The sequence below is a fragment of the Leguminivora glycinivorella genome, chromosome Z (genome assembly GCF_023078275.1).
Source record: "Leguminivora glycinivorella isolate SPB_JAAS2020 chromosome Z, LegGlyc_1.1, whole genome shotgun sequence".
In the NCBI taxonomy this organism is placed as follows: Eukaryota; Metazoa; Arthropoda; class Insecta; order Lepidoptera; family Tortricidae; genus Leguminivora; species Leguminivora glycinivorella.
The window spans coordinates 44,865,381-44,885,951 of NC_062998.1; the positions used below are offsets into that span (position 1 = coordinate 44,865,381).

The window sequence follows — 20,571 nt, forward strand, 5'->3', positions numbered from 1 at the left end:
GACGGGGTGTTATTTATTTAGTTAATACATTGTAGCATATTTAAAATGCAGTATTCGTCAGCTTATTTCGAGGAAGTAGGAGGTTACGTTAGGCTGCATAATATATGAATATGGATACAAACTCGGTGTTAGTAATGATTACCTAATTAATATTTCTTTTGTATTGAGTATAACGTACTTAGCTTAATAGAAACGGCAAATTACGTAAAAATGAATTTACCTACATTAATCGAAGGAATTAATTCATTATGCTATGCGTGTAGTAACTTTTAATAAAAAATACGATTAATTATGATTTATACACATATATATCAGTGTATAGTTAAAGAGAAAACATTATTCTGAAATATTTACTTTAGGGTTGGCATGAGTGTGTAATGTGTGATCACGTTTGACTATGTTTCAGACGGCGATGCACTGGGCCTGTAAACGCGGCGATGAAAATTTAGTGAAACTGTTAGCCGGGGCCGCGCGGCACGTTGTCTACGAGCGCTCGGTCAGTATACGTACCTCGACGTCACGATAGCTGCATTTGACAGGACAGGAAAGGGAAAACCTTTCCTAATAACACCCCTGAGCCGGACAAGATACTGTTAGGCATTCTTAATATAATTTTCAAAGAGTTATATTTTTATAAACTCACTAGTGTCCCTTAACATATTTCAATAAATTATGCTTAACGTATGCGAAATGAAATCTGGACAAAATTCAATGTCTTTTATAATTAATATAACATAGTTTGTTTTTGATATCTTTCATGATTTTAATTATGTATTGAATAACGATAAATAAAAGTGTTAGTTTTCTCCAATGTGAGGCTTCTAAGTAACAGAACTTGTGATACTTTATGTCCATCGGTGTCGACAAAACTAATGTTAGTATTTTTAAGGTCCAAATTTATCTTCCATAATTATGATAAATTTTTAAAGAAGCTTCGTATGCTCGACACTTCTTGTCCGTAGGATCATCATTAGTGTTCATGTCGTGAAATTCCTTTTAATCGACATAGGTATTATTAGTCATTCATAAACCCAGAAATGCAAAAACAGCTGTTTTTTTTTTGCATTTTTTGACTTAACGGCGTAACAGCATTTTCAAAGTTTCTTATTTTATTGTTGAAGACTATGGCTTATCTTTATTTGAATGTGTATCGATACTCATACTCATGTTTTCAAGATATTTTTTATCACTTTCGCTGCCCCATTCGAATGCTGTCTCGAGCTCTCTGTAAGATTTTGTGCCTTAGGGGGCCGACATTTCTTTTAATCAAATCTTTCCCAGAAAACTTGCCAATGCTGTAATGTTTTTTTGAACCACGCTTTGTTGCGGTAGTTTTTGTAAAGAAAAAGGACGCAAAAATATTATAAATTGACTGTTAGCTTCTAACCCTTCCTACAAAACTTTCCACGGGCTTTAAATTCGGCCACAGAAAATTGGTATGTAGAAATTACAAACAGTTTCGCTTGGTCGTTCTTTTCGATTGACCATAATTTCGAGAAAAGGAATCCAAACCTCATGAAACTTACCAGTTTAAATGACAGATATATTATGTAAACTTTAATCTTAATTTATACAGTATTTTAGTTTATTTATTTACTTACACTGTACGGTATCAAAACTTGGTCCAGATTTCATTCCGCATATGTTAATAACTTACTTACTTAATGTTATAAAAGGAAATACCGACATTGAATGCCTACTTTAAGACTGTACTATCTAGTTTTACGCGTAATGTATGGCACGCATAGGGAATACCTACGCATTTGAGTAGCGGTGTAAGAAATGGTTTTTTTTTAACCCCCGACGCAAAAACGATGGGGTGTTATAAGTTTGACGTGTCTGTCTGTGTGTGTGTGTGTCTGTCTGTCTGTCTGTCTGTTTGTCTGTCTGTCTGTGTGTGTGTCTGTCTGTGGCATCGTAGCTCCCGAACGGATGAACCGATTTGAATTTAGTTTTTTTTGTCTGAAAGCTGAGTAAGTCGGGAGTGTTCTTAGCCATGTTTCATGAAAATCGGTCTACTATGTCGCGGTCGGGGGTTTTTTCAAAATTTTAATTTTGTGGTTAGGTAATTATCAAAGTTATCATCGATACCTACCTATAATAGATGCACCCAAATTCATATGCATATTGGGCATAGGTATTATAAATTCTGTTTGTTTCGTGGGATAAATAAGGGGGTCTGTAATCAGTGTAATCACCATCATATTTCTCGTAAAATCATCGTTACAATATCCGATTGATTACTTCTTTACCTATGAAAATAATTTTATATAATATTTTATAAATAAATAAATATTTTCATTATAATCATTTTAAACAAATAAATGTTGTATACTACTCAAAAGGAAATAAGGGCCACTAAGCGTTTTGAACTCTACATGAAAAGCGTAACGTGAAAACAAGATGTCTGGTGCTTGTTTGCCAAATTTTAATATCAAATAGGTTAGGTTGTTGAGTACATTTCTGACGTGAAAAAAAAATTGTACTCGCAAAAAAAACTTTTTTTTGGGCTTTTGAATGTTAAATTTTGGCAAGTGCTTAAGGGGTTACCTACCCTTTTTAACTTGAATTAAGAAAAATCCCTAAGGCCTATATTTTTACTGTAATGTGAAAAAGAGTTATTCTTTAGTGTGTTTCCGTATTAATTTTACAAATCCGTAGACCTAGACAGCAGAATTTTTTGTGGCCGGAAAAGGTAGTAGAATGTTGATTAAACATCATAACAGCCTAATTTTTTTTTCAATCAATCATTTCCGAAGACATGATTTCAAAACCAGCGGATGTGGAAGGCTACCTACCGATTTTCTTCTTTAATAAAACCGAACCAGCTCACGTAACCCCTTAAGAGTATGCCCGTCAGTAGTTAAACCCACCGGTTCAACTCAACCTATTAAGTGTACGAGTAATGTCCAATCAAACGAGCAGCAACTAAGGGGTTATTTGGCTTGGTTTACGGCATACTTAAATCGTCGTTACACTCTTTTTCATGTGGTGCTCGGCTGACGACGGAAGCAGAATGGGGTAAGTTCGTGCTTTATTACCCTACGACTTTGTGGATTTGTGGCAGTCATGTCAATTTATTTTGGATTTAAAGCTAAACTGGCTGTAGTTATACATTTTACTTTTACACTTAAGTAACACGAATGTTGAGTTATTGGCAATGTACTGGAATATCATTACTTGTAATTTTAGGTAAGTGATTCGTTGTTAAAAGCTTTTTATTGACTGTACACTGTGTAGTCAATTTATATGTTTTTTTCCAATGTTTTGATGATAGCGGGTCAGTAAGGGCAGCTATGAGATTCCGTGGTTCTACGTGAAAATGGTCTAAGGAGACCTTCCCTCAGGAGCCATTCCCTTTTCCCTTCACTAGCTCGGAAACACGTGTTTTGTCCTTCAATACCAGCGGGTAAAAACGCATTTTATCCACTAGTGGGTAAAGTAATTTGACCTTGAATAAAGTCAAATTAACTGCTTTAAAATTGATAAAAGTAGGTGAATCTAGTAATAAAGACGATTTACCACCTGTGGAACTACTGGAAGCAGTGTTAAACGCATTTTTTGCGTTGTAGTTTCCTCGCTATAATGAGGGGAAAAGTTTTGTGTTACACTCGGGTGCAAATGTATTTTACTTCTCGTGTGTTAAAAAACTCGCAAGTTCAGGATTCTATTCTCGAACCACTCGCTTCGCTCGTGGTTCAACTATAGAATCCTTTCACTTGCTCGTTTTTCAATTCCACACTCGGCGTTAAAATACAACTTTGCCCCCTTGTATAACAAATAACTATTTTTTTGGAAAACATGCAGAGTGTGAGAAAAGGGCATTTCTGACAAACTTTATTTTTGACGCCAATCGATCCCATGCCTATCCAGGATCAATAGCTTCTATGGAAGCAAAAAAAAAACCGGCTAGAGAAGACACAAAACGCGAAAAACTTTTCCCATAAAATTTGTATGAAACATTTTTTTTCACATGGTGTATTTTTGATGCCAATCGATTCCGTTCCTATTCTATAAGGTTATAAAAAGGATGATGACATAGACCTGATCTGATGACGGAGAAAGGAGCTGGCCTTAGCAACTCTGTTGGGGTTTTCAAAATCATCTCTATCAGTATTAATAGATCTTATTTAGTCTCCCCAAACCTATCGACGCAGAATCGGCTTTCGCCGACCAAAAATCGCTCGTTAGAATGAACATGCACCATACGCATTCGTTCAGCGACAGCGACGCGTAAGCGAGCGAGTTTTGGCTGGCTATAGAGCCGATCCCGCGTCGCGCGTCGATAGGTTTGGAACTTAGTTATCGGTGGGGAAAAAGTACAGTCTGCAATAAAAGCTTGGTCAGATTTGAAAATGATTGTTACTTATTTTATTGTTAATCTAAATTGATATACCTACATATTTTTGTGCTCATGTACTGACAAAAAAGGGCATCGAATTATTTTTGTAACTCTTCCTGGCTGTTCAAATAACTTCTATCTCTTTATGTTAAAATATTCTTACACTATTGAATTCCCCTTACACCTGTCGCTGATATATATATAGTGAGTTCGGCTAGATCTAAGTTTAATATCGACTCCAATATAAAGGTAATACGAAGGAGGCAGATGGTCTCCATTTAATTCTGCAAGGGGTACGTAGGCAGCTTGTCGCAAACGAAATTTTTAATACGATGAAATTATTTCGTGAAAATGTGTTTAATTTACTAAATGTAATTTAAGTAATTTGTGTTTATTAGCTTAAATAATAATATGAGATTATTAATTAATTTGGAACAGTAAATTATAAATATACGCGACATCCTCAAGTAAAAGGAACGAAAGTTACTCGTAACTTTATACGCATTAACCTATTCGTTGCGTGGGCCATTTTCGAAAACTTTGCCACATGAACAGAAACGTTTAAGTACCTGGTAGGTCTTCCTTATGCTTAGGTGACTATTTCGTAGCTTTTACTTGATATATCCACATACTGTATAAATGAAACGCTGAATCACTGCAATTTTTTACGATAGAAAGGATTACCTAACAGTTACATATAAAACTTTGCACTATGTAGACCAAGGATGATTTAATATAGGATTTCATATTTCATATTTCATATTTCATTTATTGCATAGCCATGAACATATTTACATAATAAGGTGTTACAGGTATAAGTCGGCAATTCATGACACCCTGTTAGGGCACACAATACTTATTATTATATCTAACTTAATATCTAACAGAATTCATGAATATTAAAAATAAAAATAAGATGTAATCATTGCAATAATAAAAGATTTAGATTTCGGTATAAATATTAGGTAGGTACATAACATTCCGTGCATACGTTTTGAAATTGAATTAATTAAAATTCGTGCAATCATATTTATAAATTGTAACATTAAATTATTATTATTGTTGCATTATTTTACTATTATAGCTCATCATCATTTAGAAACTGTTCAATTGAATAATAACATTTATTAATTAACATGTCTTTTAATTTATTTTTAAATAATTTGTCAGTTGCTACTAGCTTAATTTTGACATTCATACTCAGAATCGTAGGCACCTCATTTTTTAGCGCCACCTATTAAATACTATCATAAATACACTAATGATGCCTACAGAATTCTGAAATTTCTTTTTTTCAAAATGTGTAATTAACATGATATTGTGATATTAAAATAAAGAAATATGTCATTTGTACTTATAAAAAATGAAAGCACGCAAAAATATTCGGGGAAAGTATGATTTTTGCCACTGGCTTCGAAACTGCGCCATCTAGTTTTGTTTCTAAAAGGCCCATACATTTCATGGGTACACTTTTTTGTATGGGCTTTGTCAATCCCGGTATACAGGGTGGCCCATTCAAATCGGTCAGTATGGGAAAGTCTGAAACTGTAAGACATACGAAGATTTGTTCTTAGGAACCATGTCACCGATTTTGATAAAAAGAAAAACTGCATTCATACAATTAAAAAAAAAAGTGTACCCAGCTGGGGAATCGAACCCGGTTGTTTTGAAAAAATAAACTTACACTATTTCTATTCAGATATCGTTTGTGTAGGTCTTAAGCAGTAAATATCTCTAAGAAACATAATGTCTAAAATGAATAAAATGCATTTTTTTCACATACTTTAATTTATCATAGTAGGTGTTCAAAGTGACCACCGTTACAATATTCAGCAAGTTCACTTCATCTTTACAACAGTGTACAAAAATAGCTATAACACCGTTGAAGACCTAAAAGTAGCCATAGAGTCAACTTTAACGCAGATTCACCACATGAAGATACAAAATGCAATAGTAAGATCGTTACCTAGACGTGTTGAATATTGTATTGAAAAAGACGGTGGTCACTTTGAACACCTACTATGATAAATTAAAGTATGTGAAAAAAATGCATTTTATTCATTTTAGACATTATGTTTCTTAGAGATATTTACTGCTTAAGACCTACACAAACGATATCTGAATAGAAATAGTGTAAGTTTATTTTTTCAAAACAACCGGGTTCGATTCCCCAGCTGGGTACACTTTTTTTTTAATTGTATGAATGCAGTTTTTCTTTTTATCAAAATCGGTGACATGGTTCCTAAGAACAAATCTTCGTATGTCTTATAGTTTCAGACTTTCCCATACTGACCGATTTGAATGGGCCACCCTGTATATCGTCCTCGATGTAGACAATACTTTGATTAATTTTCACTCGTGTGTAACTTGACAGGGATACACTCCTCTGCACATCGCCATGCAGTTTCGTCATGAAAATCTCTTCAGACTACTCGTCGAAGCTTACGGTAAGTGCTTTTATTTTCATTACTAGCTTTTTCCCGCGGCTTCGCTCGCGTTAGATTCAGAAATTGCGGAACGCTCCATACAAACTTCCACCCCCCCATTTTTAGAAAAGTGGGCGGTTAGATAGAGATAAAAAGTAGCCTATATCACTCTCCATCCCTTCAACTATCTCAACCTAAAAATCATGTCAATTCGACGCTCCGTTCTGCCGTGAAAGACGGACAAACAAACAGACACACATACTTTCCCATTTATAATATTAGTATGGATTTGTAGTTGGTATTATTTAATTTAGGTCGCCGATGATGAAACAACAAAAGCCATTGACAATTTTCTCTAGCAGTAAACGCATTTTTTTGCGATTTGATTTGTAATGTAAAAGATGTGTAATAGAGTGAATTGGTTGTGCATGCAAGGACATATCCGTATAGTCTTTATACTCAAAGTGCTGTCGCAGTTTAGATATGGGAGCGACGTGCCAATTTGCTACCTGTGAAAACTCTGTTCGATTAGGTTTAAAATCATTCTTATCTTATTTTTGATCAGTACATGACGATACTCGTATCGTTAAATTTACGTAACTACCCGTTTAATTTTTCACACACTATTGTAGAAAAAAAGGAAATTTGAAACGTGTAAATCATCATTTCGATTTCTTGAAATTTACAACAAATTGACGTATTTACAAGTCAACAAAAATTAGTACATGACAATGCGTAATACAATTGGTGCACCCATACTGGCTGTTATAATTATAAATGTTATACAACAGCCAGTGGGAGCACCATAAATTAAAACACTACAGAAGGGAGTTAAACACAAAACTTTTCACCATGCACACCAATACGAGAAAAATTAGTAACTGTAAAAAACTAATCAAATTCATCATTTCTTTTTACATTTTTGATTTACCTCAATTCTACCAGCCAGCTTTGGGGATCAAGTTAAAATTTGTATAAAATTACTTTTCATCTTGTGGATAAAATGCCATGTGTTAATTCATGTCATTCGTCTTTAAAGTATCAAAAGAGCCTTTACCAGTTGGTGTGGTGAAAAATAATTCTCATCACTAACGTCATCTGTAAGCGAAGGCTCGAATTTCATCAAATAATTCTGCTTCGTGGTTTGTGGGTGTGCGTCGTCGGATCGAGTTTCCGTTGTTTGAAACTAGATGGCGTTGGCGTATTGTAACCTCCTTTTGTTTCAAATCCTTCCCGAAGTACAAGTTCCGATGCTTTAAACCAGATGGCGTAGTGTAACATAAGCCAGTGTATCATGGATGTTGACCCCAGGATAGAGCCGTGTTACACAATTAAAGCCTGGCTATATACTATAACTACGTGTCATGTTGCGGAGCACAGTGTGGGATCAGACCTCATTTTTGACCATGGTCTTTTTATTGTAAAAACCGGTAGCCTAGACCAAAACAATGCTACGACTAAAACTCCCGAATGTCAAATATGACTAGTTTACGAGAAATAATTTTTTGAAATTTAGGGCAAATGTACCCGAAAATTGACTAAAACTCAAAATATCCTGAGAACGGTATCGATTATCAAAAAACACTTTTAAGAGAACTTATAGAACTACCAATATACTATCGTATGGAATAATCAGCACGGTCCTAGACCATCATTCATATCGGTATTAGAACCAAATTAGTCATTTTCGATTTTGATTTTTTTTCTCGAAAGTTCCTGTATATTAGCATTTCTTTTATTTTTTTACTGAAAGATGATTAGCTTCCCTATATGCTATAATTTTTTCATTAAGCAATTCCATAGGATCTAGAAATTATGGTGTGCTTAATTACTCTATGGGGATTTTATATGGGACGTTTAAACACACCATAATTTCTAGATCCTATGGAATTGCTTAATGCAAAAATTATTGCATATAGGGAAGCTAATCACCTTTCAGTAAAAAAATAAAAGAAATGCTAATATACAGGAACTTTCGAGAAAAAAAATCAAAATAGAAAATGACTAATTTGGTTCTAATACCGATATGAATGATGCTAGGACCGTGCTGATTATTCCATACGATAGTATATTGGTAGTTCTATAAGTTCTCTTAAAAGTCTTTTTTGATAATCGATACCGTTCTCAGGATATTTTGAGTTTTAGTCAATTTTCGGGTACATTTGCCCTAAATTTCAAAAAATTATTTCTCGTAAACTAGTCATATTTGACATTCGGGAGTTTTAGTCGTAGCATTGTTTTGGCCTAGGCTACCGGTTTTTACAATAAAAAGACCATGGTCAAAAATGAGGTCTGATCCCACACTGTGCGGAGTTTCGATAGAACTATTATTTTCAGAGATGCATCGAATATTCGGTTACTATTCGGCCCTTATTTTAATATTTGGCCGGATACCGGATAGTGACGTACTATCCGGCCGGATACCGGATGTGCTATTTTTGATTGAATGATTTTGGAGTAAACAAATTAAATGTAAAAAAAAACAGTTACGGTTATAATACTTATAATCATAGCCCTTTATTATAAAAAAAAATAAACATTTAAACAAAAACGGACTCCGCGCGATTTCACTACGAAACAAGGTAAAACCTGCACGACGCGCCCGCTCCCTGCTTAAATTGTAGGTATTATAGGTAAAATTCTGCTGGCCGAATATTCGGCGGCCGGATACCGAATATTCGGCCGATGGTTAGGCCGAATATTCGGTATCCGGTATCCGGCCAAACAACTATTCGGTGCATCTCTAATTATTTTCATACAGTACTCAACTGTCAATACATCAGACTAACAGCGCCCTCGTCACAATAGTCATATATCTATGGGCAGTCTTTATTATTGTGAGTGTGTTTAGTAAAACGTCCCACTTTGTCGGTTACCATTAAGGCAAGATTTACTTGTATCTTCATATGAATAAACTGACAAAGCGGCTTTATAGCAATCGACAAAGTGGGACGTTTTCCCGTGCACACTCACAATTATTGTTTACTGTAAATTAATACATTAGTATAACTAGTTACCTAGTTCATTCCGTTTTATACTTACTACGCAAGAAAATTCATACAAAAGTTGAACACATTAAATGCTTAAACTTTCCTCGAAGACTCATTATTTTTATAGGTGAAAATCGCATGGAAATCCGTTCATGTAGTTTTTGAGTTTATCGTGTTACGTGTATACAACACACATACACACAGGTGCGGCGCGGGACTTAGTTTTATAAGGAGTAAGATAGTACAGGCCATATATCATTCAAGCCCGTGAGGTTTTAAAAGGGCCTTGAGTTTTCGAGTGAAATCAGGCATAGTCGTAAAATGGACACAAGTTTTTCTTATTCTCGTATTATCCTTCTAAAGGCAAAGGCATTGAAATCCGAAGGCCCCTTTTGAAAGCTCACTCACGCACTGTACCACCAAACTGTATGATTTTTAGTATATAAAGTGTAAGTAGTAAATGACAGTATGTCACCTGATCAATAAACAATCTCTTTATCAAAAAAAAAAATGTTTCATAACTTAGGTAGTTCGTTTCTCTTTCCAGATGCGGATCCGAACGCTAGAGATTGGTCTGGCAGGAAGCCAAGACAATATCTAGTCAATATTGACACCTCCTTGTCTCCGGGCTCCTACAGAAGTATGTGATTACTACTACCCGTATAATTTTGATTTATTTTTATAGATAAAGTTAGGTATAGATATTTCGAACTGAACGCGTTTCACTGTAGGTGCGTTTAAATGAAGAGATTCTATTGGTAAAAACACACCTTTGTTTGATACGCGCCACAAAAATGGCATTAATGCTTACTACCTACCTACTTGTATATATTTCTTCTTGGGCTGTTGCCTTCGTCCGGCACTTAATAGTGATAAAGGGATTAAAAAAAGAGTATTTTTATGACAGAATATTTTTTATTGATCTCTAAAAGATAACGAAACTTTTAACGTCAGACTAGTTGTAGGTAATTGTGGAATTTACGGTGCAAACTTTACAGAGTCCAATACGTTCGATTTGAAACGGACTGTCACCTCTCCACCGGTTTTAAGAATCAGCACCCCTCCGACAGTTCATACGATGCCAAGTAAGAAATGAAAAATACTGATGGATTATAATTTCACCTTGATTGTCTCTTACACCTACCTCTAATACTCTGCTGTGTTTGTGGTAAAATCTTTTATTTCGACTGTCTCTTGTTATTACATATTACAGGTTTGTGCACTTACTTGTCCGTTAATTTGGGGGTTAAATCACTCTATAAATCAATTTTTTTACTTTTCATTTATGTACCTAACACAAAAATAAAACTTAGATCATGCCAATATGATGAGCGAACTGATGTACAGTCAAGTGTAAAAATATGGGTGCGTACAACTTATCAAAAATATGTCCCATAGCACTTTATGTCGGCGGAATAAGGTCTCGGTACATATTTTTGAGCGGATAAAATCGATACGTATTTTTGCACTTGACTGTACTTAGTGTTTCTAGGTATGCCATTAGGTACAACTACTTACATTTTAAAATATGTGATATTAACCTCCTAAGAAGCTACAGATTAATTTTTGATCGTGAGGTGTCCCATGCACTAATTAAATACATTTTTAAGAATTTTAAGAATTAAAAAAAATATTGTAGATAATAACTAACCCGCTGCATGGGGATTAGGTAGGTACCGCATAAAATTCGGTACAGTCAAGTGTAAAAATATGGGTGCGTACAACTTATCAAAAATATGTCCCATAGCACTTTATGTCGGCGGAATAAGGTCTCGGTACATATTTTTGAGCGGATAAAATCGATACGTATTTTTACACTTGACTGTACAGCAAAAGCCGTAAACCGTATGTTAATTCGTTTAGGAGGTTTTGAATTTATCGCAAACATGGTAATAAATAGAAAACAAAATCCCCTAGTGCTCCCATGCCTATAGTGATAGGAAAAGTAAATATTAATAGGATGGTAGCTAATCGTTTTTTTTGTATAAATGGTGTTGATGTTTTGTTTTTGTATTTATACTTGTATATAGGGTAACAGGTATGGCGGAGGGTACTTTTTGTAATCTCTGTACAGCACATTTTGTCAACACATGTGTGCGGTGTTAATTAATGTCAATTTTCTTTTCTGGTGTAACCAAACTTATTTTTTGTCACTATGCACTTTACTATGTTTGTGGCCACATTATGTATAAGTAAAAAGGTAACTTTGTGTTTGCTTTTACTGATTTGTTCTACAGCCTTTAATAACTTTTAGTATGTCCTTGTAAATAGTGATGTTATTAACATACATCTGTCAAATTAGTGTAGAACACTTGTATGTTTAGATTACATACACAATATTAATGTACATTTTTAAGGTACGGGGATTTAACAATTGATACAATATTTGGTAGCGTCAATTAATAAGATATGGAAACCCACTTACATGATCACACTTATGGCTACAGCCAAACACATAATATAACTCCGTAAATTATTACCTACTGTAATCATTACAAGTATCTAGACGCTCGGACACAGACACATAAGAATTAACATGTTAATAAGGATATGGGAATGACAACGTTAGAAACTGTGGTGGAATTGCTTTACCATCAAAAAATTATCTACAATGTACCTCCTGACTGAGGCAGCGTGCTCTCATTTTCTACAAAGCCTGTGTCGAGAGATGGCAGTAACTCTCTATAATACATGATCCTCTTTGCTACAGCTTTGTACATTCAAATTATTACCTACTGTAATCATTACAAGTATCTAGACGCTCGGACACAGACACATAAGAATTAACATGTTAATAAGGATATGGGAATGACAACGTTAGAAACAAAAAATTATCTACAATGTACCTCCTGACTGAGGCAGCCTGCTCGTTTTTCTAGATCTGCCTCGGCCTACACTTGTCTATATCAGGCGTTGCTCCGCTAAAAAAATTGTCTCGCGACGCTACTCGCTCGGTGTGAACCTGGCTTGTTCTTAGACATGCTTAATCAAAATGTCCTTAATCGGTGCTCGATTTTTATTTATATCGAAAACAGATTATTTTTTACCTTTATGCCAATTTACTCCTTCAGAGAAAGAGGGTTTCCTCCGGATCGGGTCGTTGAACGTCCGCGTGAAGAAGACGACGGAGGCGTTCAGCAACTTCCTCGGCGTGGGCGCGACGCGCTCGTCCGCCTACATGCCCAAGTCGGCCCGGGACCGCCCGCTGGACCGCAACTCGGACGACGCCACGCACAAGAGCTGGGGCTCGGCGGATAATCTGCAGGTTTGCTTCCTAAGACCTGTGCTTATTAACGGGAACCTATGCGATGTTTCTGATTTAATTCATAAGATGGACTGGAACTATGTGAACTGTAGAAACACTTGCTTCTTGTTGTGACTAGTGTTTAAAATTATCGCTTCAGGTCACACAGGTCTTCACAAAGACATTTTTTGCGATCCTCGTAGTGTGTGAACAGTACCAGGATCGAAAGTGTCGAAAAAGGGTTTGGCTGATTGTTTTTTAATATACAACGATTTCACAATTAAGATATTTGATTGATTCACGGTTATTTTCATTAGACTTATATTGACCGGAATATAGACGAAGGTGGATAGATCGCGCGCTGTCTACGCAACTTTAACATCCACCCGCTGTCTTCAGTTTTCCGTGATGATGATGCAAGTAACTGCATGCATGTAATCACGGTCTATATCCCGGTCAATATAAGTCTAATGATTTCTCAATTCCTAGAATAATTCTCCTGTTTTACACATTATAATTATATAATTTCAGAAGGATGACAAGCTGATGCCTCCTCCTAATACGAACAGCGGGAAGGTGAGGCGGCGCGGTGCCACGGGCCGTCGAGGCCTGGGCTCGCACAGTCGGAGCACGCCCACGACCCCTGACCAGGTACACTTTTGCACTGGCCTAAAAAAAATAGCGCATGTGATAACTTGATAAGGCAGCACGTCAGTCACCTGAAAAAAAACCTAAGGCTCTGGTCCTACCAAGTGATGACTGCATACATCGGGGTTTTGGGAGCGGGAATGAATTCGTGTATTTGTAACTCTGTTTATAGTCATTTGAATTACTGAAATATATATTTAACTATGTAACTGGCTCCAAATGTACCTAAAAATGTTAAAGTAATGTTTATCTTATATATATTGTTTAACTTATCGTTTTCACCATTTTTGGGCTAGTGTAAATCATTCCCGCTCCCAAAACCCCGATGTATCACTGATGAGCTATCGACGATAGAGAAACGAACAAGAAATAGTCACTCCTGTGTAAATAAAAGAGACGCCATGATGTTTTATAATACGTCGCTGAGCGATGAACTAGTGATGTGTCAGTTGCGGAAACTTTCCAAAAAAATCTTAAATTTCCTGAAAAATTCACGGAACTTTCACGAAAACTATAGGGAATTTAAAAATATATGAAATGGAAAGTTTCCACCTATTATACAATTGTCCATACAAAGTATGGAAAGTTTTCCTATGTGAAAATTTCAGAATTTTGGAAACTTTCCGTCGGCACATCAGTACGATGAACTGTAAATCGCTTGGTCTCTCTTTTATTTACAGGGGAGGGACTAGACTGAACTTAGCTCAGACACGCTATATATTGTTGTGAAACCTCACGATTTAACCGCACTCGTTACATTTCAGCCTCGAGCGCGCATCGGCAGCAGCGAGACTGGCGACTCGGACTCAGATTCGGCGGCCGGCTTCCACTCCGCCTGGCGCCAGCAGCGCGCCTCCAATTGCACATAGCCCATGCCATGATTGAAGCCGCGGTCTCGTGAACGGTGGGATTGACAGGCACACGTGGTGATCAGTCTTAGGGCCGGTTGCATCAAACCGTCTGTCGCCATTAAAGTATTCGTTACATTTTATTGTGTGGGAAGTTCTATAGACGTCTGCTGCGTGACAATGATGTGTCTGTCAAATTTGGTTGATGCAACTGGCCCTTAGTCAGTGCTTCTCCAACTGTATATATATAGCGTGTCGGCATAAATAAACCTGGGATGGTATACGATGCTATGACGTTCATTGAAAGCAAGAAAGTCCTCTTATGCTGCGGTCTTGTGAGCGGTGGAAAACATGGTGCACTGATATTTATATGATGTTTATTGCAATTTTTTATGTGTTCCTTGTTCATATGCATATGATTTAAATTACATTATATGTGAGTGTGTTTAGTAAAACGTCCCACTTTGTCGGTTACCATTAAGGCAAGATTTACTTGTATCTTCATATGAATAAACTGACAAAGTGGCTTTATAGCAATCGACAAAGTGGGACGTTTTCCCGTGCACACTCACATATGTTGGTGGTATACGAAAATAAGAGTACTTTGAAGCTAAAGAATAGACGCAACGTACGAAATACAGATGTAGAGCGAAAAGATTTGCCTTCGCATTGTTTGTTGCTGAAACGTACAAGATGTACTGACATTGACTGAACTAGCATGATAAATAATACGAACATCATCATCAGCCTCCTTGCGTTATCCCCGTTATCCCGGCAGCCTGGCGTCCGCATTGACAACTAATCCCAAGATTTTGCGTAGGCACTAGTTTTACGAAAGCGACTGTAATCTGACCTTCCAACCCGAAGGGTAACTAGGCCTTATTGGAATTAGTCCGGTTTCCTCACGATGTTTTCCTTCACCGAAAAGCGACTGGCAATATCAAATGATATTTCGCCCATAAGTCCAGAAAAACTCATTGGTACAAGCCGGGTTCGTACCCGCGACCACCGGAACGCAAGTCGCACGCTCTTTCCGCTAGATACCTTTTTTCATGACAAATACGAACGTTTCCGGAAAAATACGTAGGAAACCCTTTTCGCACTACCTGTACGCCGTTTCACTACTATTATTCCATATTCCAGAATGTTACTTCACGCTAGTGAAAAGCTGAAGTTGGTCCTAGGCTACAATTTTACGAAACAGACCACTGCATATAAAATATACACTTTCTAACAAAATGAAAAATCAAGTATATGAAATATGAAATTTTATAAGGGGTGCCAGTGTGATGATTATGTGATTGAATTATCTCCTCTTCACCAAATCGTGGCTTTATGGATTTTATCTCTAGATTCGCAGATTGGTTCCAATTGCTTACTTATACATCACATTTAGTGTCTTTATTATACTTGCTTTATTAGAATTATCTTATTGTAGGCAATATTGATGTATACAACTAATAATAACTAATAACAAAATAGGTAGACATGTAAATCATAGTTATATTATAATTATACCTGTGGATAAGAAAAAAGGTTACCAAATCAGAACAATTTAAACACATATCAATTTGGCTGATAAATTTAATGTACAGTCACGCTAAGTAGGTAAGTGATTATTTCTGTACCTTGTCACATTAACTTTTTGTTTGAATTGTCATACGAAGTTGTTAAAAATGTATAAAAGCGACAAGGTACAGCAATCATCACTTATTTTTGTCGGTAACTGTACTAACCCACTTTCATTATTTATATTTTTTTTTTCTTTAATACCTATATGGCATCTTATTTCGATTTTTATACATTTAAGTTCATGTGTCTGAAACCTTTCAATTTAGATGTATGTATTTTGTGATTAACCCATTGTAGCCGAAACATTTTTGGTCTCTTCAATGGGCTATTATGAGTTAACTGAATTACAAAGTGAGGTGAGACCTATCCCAATTTCAGTGAGTGACCTGCCAATGAAAAGTTCTGTTGATTGATGGCAATGTCATAAAGTATAGGTAGACATAGGAAAAAGGTATAGGTATACAGGTATCTTAGGGATTATATTACGTGATATTACTATTTTTATTTAAAAGTGCACAAAACGTCCTCATTATTCATCAAAGTGCCTTCTACCACTTGAATATACGGTATAATTTAGTACGAAAAATGTATAATGTACCTAATCATTCGATATAGGGTTTTAATGAAATATATGAACTTTAGAAAAACAAATTAATTGTTAATATAACACGAGTAGTCTCCAATGTCTCCATTGATTGAATGAATGCTCCAGAAATGTAAAAAAATCATTTGCTTGAGTATGGTTGGTATTCGACCGGAACAGTCTTGATTCGGTTTCTCGAGTTATAGAAATTATGAATTAAATATTTTTGTATAATTACATGAATTTAATACACCTTTTGTATGATGGAATTTCTAAGTCAGCATTTATCTAATTGCAAATGAAATTATTTTAAGTAGGATGTAAGTAACTTTGCAGCGATCAAATCGTTAGTATTATTTTTATTTGTAACTACCCTGACATTCCAATGTGACGCTTTATTACTGCAAAAATGAATATAAATTTAAATGTATGGAACATAGCTGTGTTTTATTTTCAATTATATGGATAATAATGAATGTGTTCTTTTCTTCACAAATTGAAATTGAAACTTCTGCAAAAAGCAAAAAAATAATAATTTCGAATTGGTTGAATCGATTAGGCCCTATGTACAAGGAGGCGCTTAAACAAATATACGATTTCTGTCAACTTACTGAAATGTCATTTGAATCGAAATGACAGACTCTGCCACAGCACTAGTATGGAATGTTAAATTAAAGGAAGTCTAACTGTCGAAGTAGAACAGTCGCAAAAATGACCAGCTGTCAGTGATAAACTGAAGTTACAAATCTCACCGCTAGGGGCGCATATGCTGCTCGGGTGACCCGGACGTGACATCACATTAGACGTTATTGACGGAGTGAATTGACGCTTTCAATGATAAGTATAAGTTATTTATGAATGTGAAACGTTGCAAAACATTATTAGGTAAAAGTGTTTAAGATTTCCTAAATGCGTTCACGCTAAGTAAAACCATATTAAAACTAGTCACCCCACGCCCAGTCCCCTCTGCCACTGGTGGTATTTAGCCGTCTTCTTGGGCAAAGCCACCGCTCTAGTATATGCATATTTTGTTTTCAGGCATCTCATATAATTTAAATGAGCAATTCATGTATATATGTATGTAAGGTAGCGGCAGTTAGTCCATCATGGATCAGAAGTAAGAGTTTCTTGAAGTGAAAGTCGATTTTAATTTATTTACAAAAATACACGTAGGTAATTTATACAAAAAATGTGACTTCGTCGGAGGCCGGAGAGTAAAGTGTCGTCGTTCAGCGTGCCTCGCTCCGCTGCGTATTGTTCTACTTTTAAAGGATTTAGGCAATAAATAAAAATACTGGTTCAACTTCGACGAGGGTGCTACAGGCTCCGGAATGGACAATATATAAAACTGCCCTTTTCAAGGAACCTGACCTAGAGCATACAATGTTTCAATTTGTTTATTTTCCAGGTTCTGATCAGAACAGTTTCACTGTTTCTTTGCTGCACAGGTATTGAAGTATGTGTATAACCACCACACATACATGCATAAACTCACGCCTGTATTCCCAAACGAGGTACGCAAAGCACATGTGTGTATGTAATGTATGTATGTATATAAATACTAGCTTTTTCCCGCGGCTTCGCCCACGTACTAAAAGTAATCTTATTCAAACTTTGAACTTTGGATCCCCATTTCACCTCCTTTGGATGTGATTTTTGAAAAATCCTTTCTTAGTGCTCCTCTGCACCATATAAGTAAGGAACATACGTGCCAAATTTGCATCAGCGGTTTCGGCTGTGTGTTGATATGTCGGTCAGTCAGTTTCTTCTTTTATAATATAATAGAGGCACTAACGTTTTCCCGCGGCTCCGCTCGCGTTAAATTAGAAAATTACGGAATGCGCCATACAAACTTCCATTCCCCATTTTAGGGACGTGGAAGGTTGGAAAAAGACAAAATATAGTCTATGTAACTCTCCATCCTTCAACTATCTCCACTTAAAAAATCACTTCAATTCGTCGTTCTTGCCGTGAAAGACGGACAAACAAACAGACACACACACTTTCCCATTTATAATATTAAGTATGGATTTGTATATTTCAGGGATCTCGAAAACGGCATTTAAATTAAATATGGTATAAGGAGGTTTTGGGGAGCGTTACATTATTGACTAACAAAATGGTTAGATGTTGCATAAACAGTTGACAAAGTGGGCGTAAGAGGAAAAATAAGTCTCTTTCATTTTTCCGACCAACGGTATGTAAGTATTTTTTACATAATTACTTAAAATACTTATATAATTTTAACAACTCCTCAAAACCAGCCCCCATGTCCGTGTGAGGAACAAAGAGACACACACACTTTCGTGATCGTCAGAATAGTGGGTGTACATCAAGCAATCCTAGTATACTTCAGGAGTATGGAATTGAATAAATATGTATTTCTATAAACGCCTGCTGAAATAAAATAGCAATACGCGTTTTACACAAAAAGGTGATATATTTTATTTCAGCAGGCGTTTATATAGATATATTTATTCAATGCCATATTACTCTTGAACGGCGGCTCTCTGAATTAGTTTGTGCTTCATACATGTGGAAGCACATTGCGAGCACTAACCTTAGGCAGTACTTTCACCCTTGACTACGTAGCCATTAGCTAGAACTGGAAGTGCACCCGCCGACCTGACGTCACAATGGCGGGTATCATTAATTTCTTAAATTTCTCTGGAGTTTAAAGAGCACATTGCCCGCATTTTGGCGCACATTTGGCACATTGCTAGCACTAACTCCTGAAGAATACTGCACCAGGATTTCTTAATGTATACCCGCTATTCTGACGACCACACACTTTCCCATTTATAATATTAGTATGGAAATGGATTTGCTTATCGGGTCTGAAAGAACAGTCTACCTAAAATCAGTACAGATGGTGCTTTTTTACACACTAATGCCACAGTATAATAAAGAGTACTATCGTACAGTATGGCCACTCCCGCTCTGAAAGTGCCACCCACCCCCTCTCGGTTACCTCACAGTTACCGCCTGTCAAAAACGCGAACAGTCGACCTGTCATATTTCACTCATACAACCATAGTACGCGTTCACCTACACGAGCTTAGACTGTGTGCTAGGAACTAGTGGGGACGTTTATCGACAAAAAGAGGCCAAACCTTTTTTTTCTTGACCAAAGCATGAAACTTGGCACAGTTGTTCCTTATATCAAAATAAGCCGATTAAGATCGGGAGCCTTCGGGAGCCTCCCCCTGGGGCTCGGGAGGGGGGTCAAAGTACCGCTTCACCCGGCTTGCTTTGAAAAATTCTAACATACCCCGTTTAGTTCATAGGTCATGTTTGGTATCGTTTTCGAGTAAATCAATAACGTAGAATTCATTTTTGGTACTAAAATTATAATTTAATGGTAAATAAAATAAAAAAAAATTAAAAGTTTGAAATTTTCATCTATGATTTACAAATTCAAGTCATCATAAATGTCAAACTGTTTGCTTTTTCTACAAATAAAAAATATGATATGAAAGCCTATTTAATATAGATTATGAATAATATAACTTTTACCCACCTTTACTAACGTTAAGTTTTAGAAAAAAAACCTTTAAGCCGCGCGGCGACGGGACGCCGCGAGCGTAATATTAAAATGCCTTTATTTTAAAAAACTCTATTAGAACCCGTTTAGCTATTAGGTCATGTTTAGTATCGTTTTCGAGTAAATAAATAACGTAGAATTTAGTTTTGGTACTAAAATGACCATTTAATGTTAAATGAAATTAAAAAAAAAAATTTTCTGTGAGTTGCAAATTCAAGTCACCATAAATGTCAAACGGTTTGCTTTTTCTATAAATATAAAAATATGATATTAAAGCCTATTCACAAAGGATAGTACGCGTTCACCTACGCGAGCTTAGACTGTGTGCGGGGAACGTGCCTCTTTCATATATTTGATTGCCAGTGTCAGAGGTG

The 20,571-nt window shown here is 36.1% G+C and overlaps 1 protein-coding gene across 2 annotated transcripts in view; it reads left to right on the forward strand.

The window, feature by feature from the left end:
- LOC125240779 (ankyrin repeat domain-containing protein SOWAHC) overlaps nucleotides 1–17,088 on the forward strand; it is a 107,489-nt gene extending 90,401 nt beyond the window's left edge. For both annotated transcript variants that reach the window (XM_048148850.1, XM_048148852.1), the window contains 7 exons: nucleotides 407–496; nucleotides 3,016–3,021; nucleotides 6,717–6,789; nucleotides 10,306–10,398; nucleotides 12,830–13,023; nucleotides 13,534–13,653; nucleotides 14,415–17,088. In XM_048148850.1, the coding sequence (XP_048004807.1) occupies nucleotides 407–496; nucleotides 3,016–3,021; nucleotides 6,717–6,789; nucleotides 10,306–10,398; nucleotides 12,830–13,023; nucleotides 13,534–13,653; nucleotides 14,415–14,519 (681 nt within the window). In that variant the 3' untranslated portion in view covers nucleotides 14,520–17,088. The remainder of the gene's footprint in view (nucleotides 1–406; nucleotides 497–3,015; nucleotides 3,022–6,716; nucleotides 6,790–10,305; nucleotides 10,399–12,829; nucleotides 13,024–13,533; nucleotides 13,654–14,414) is intronic.
- The last annotated feature ends 3,483 nt before the right edge of the window (nucleotides 17,089–20,571 follow it).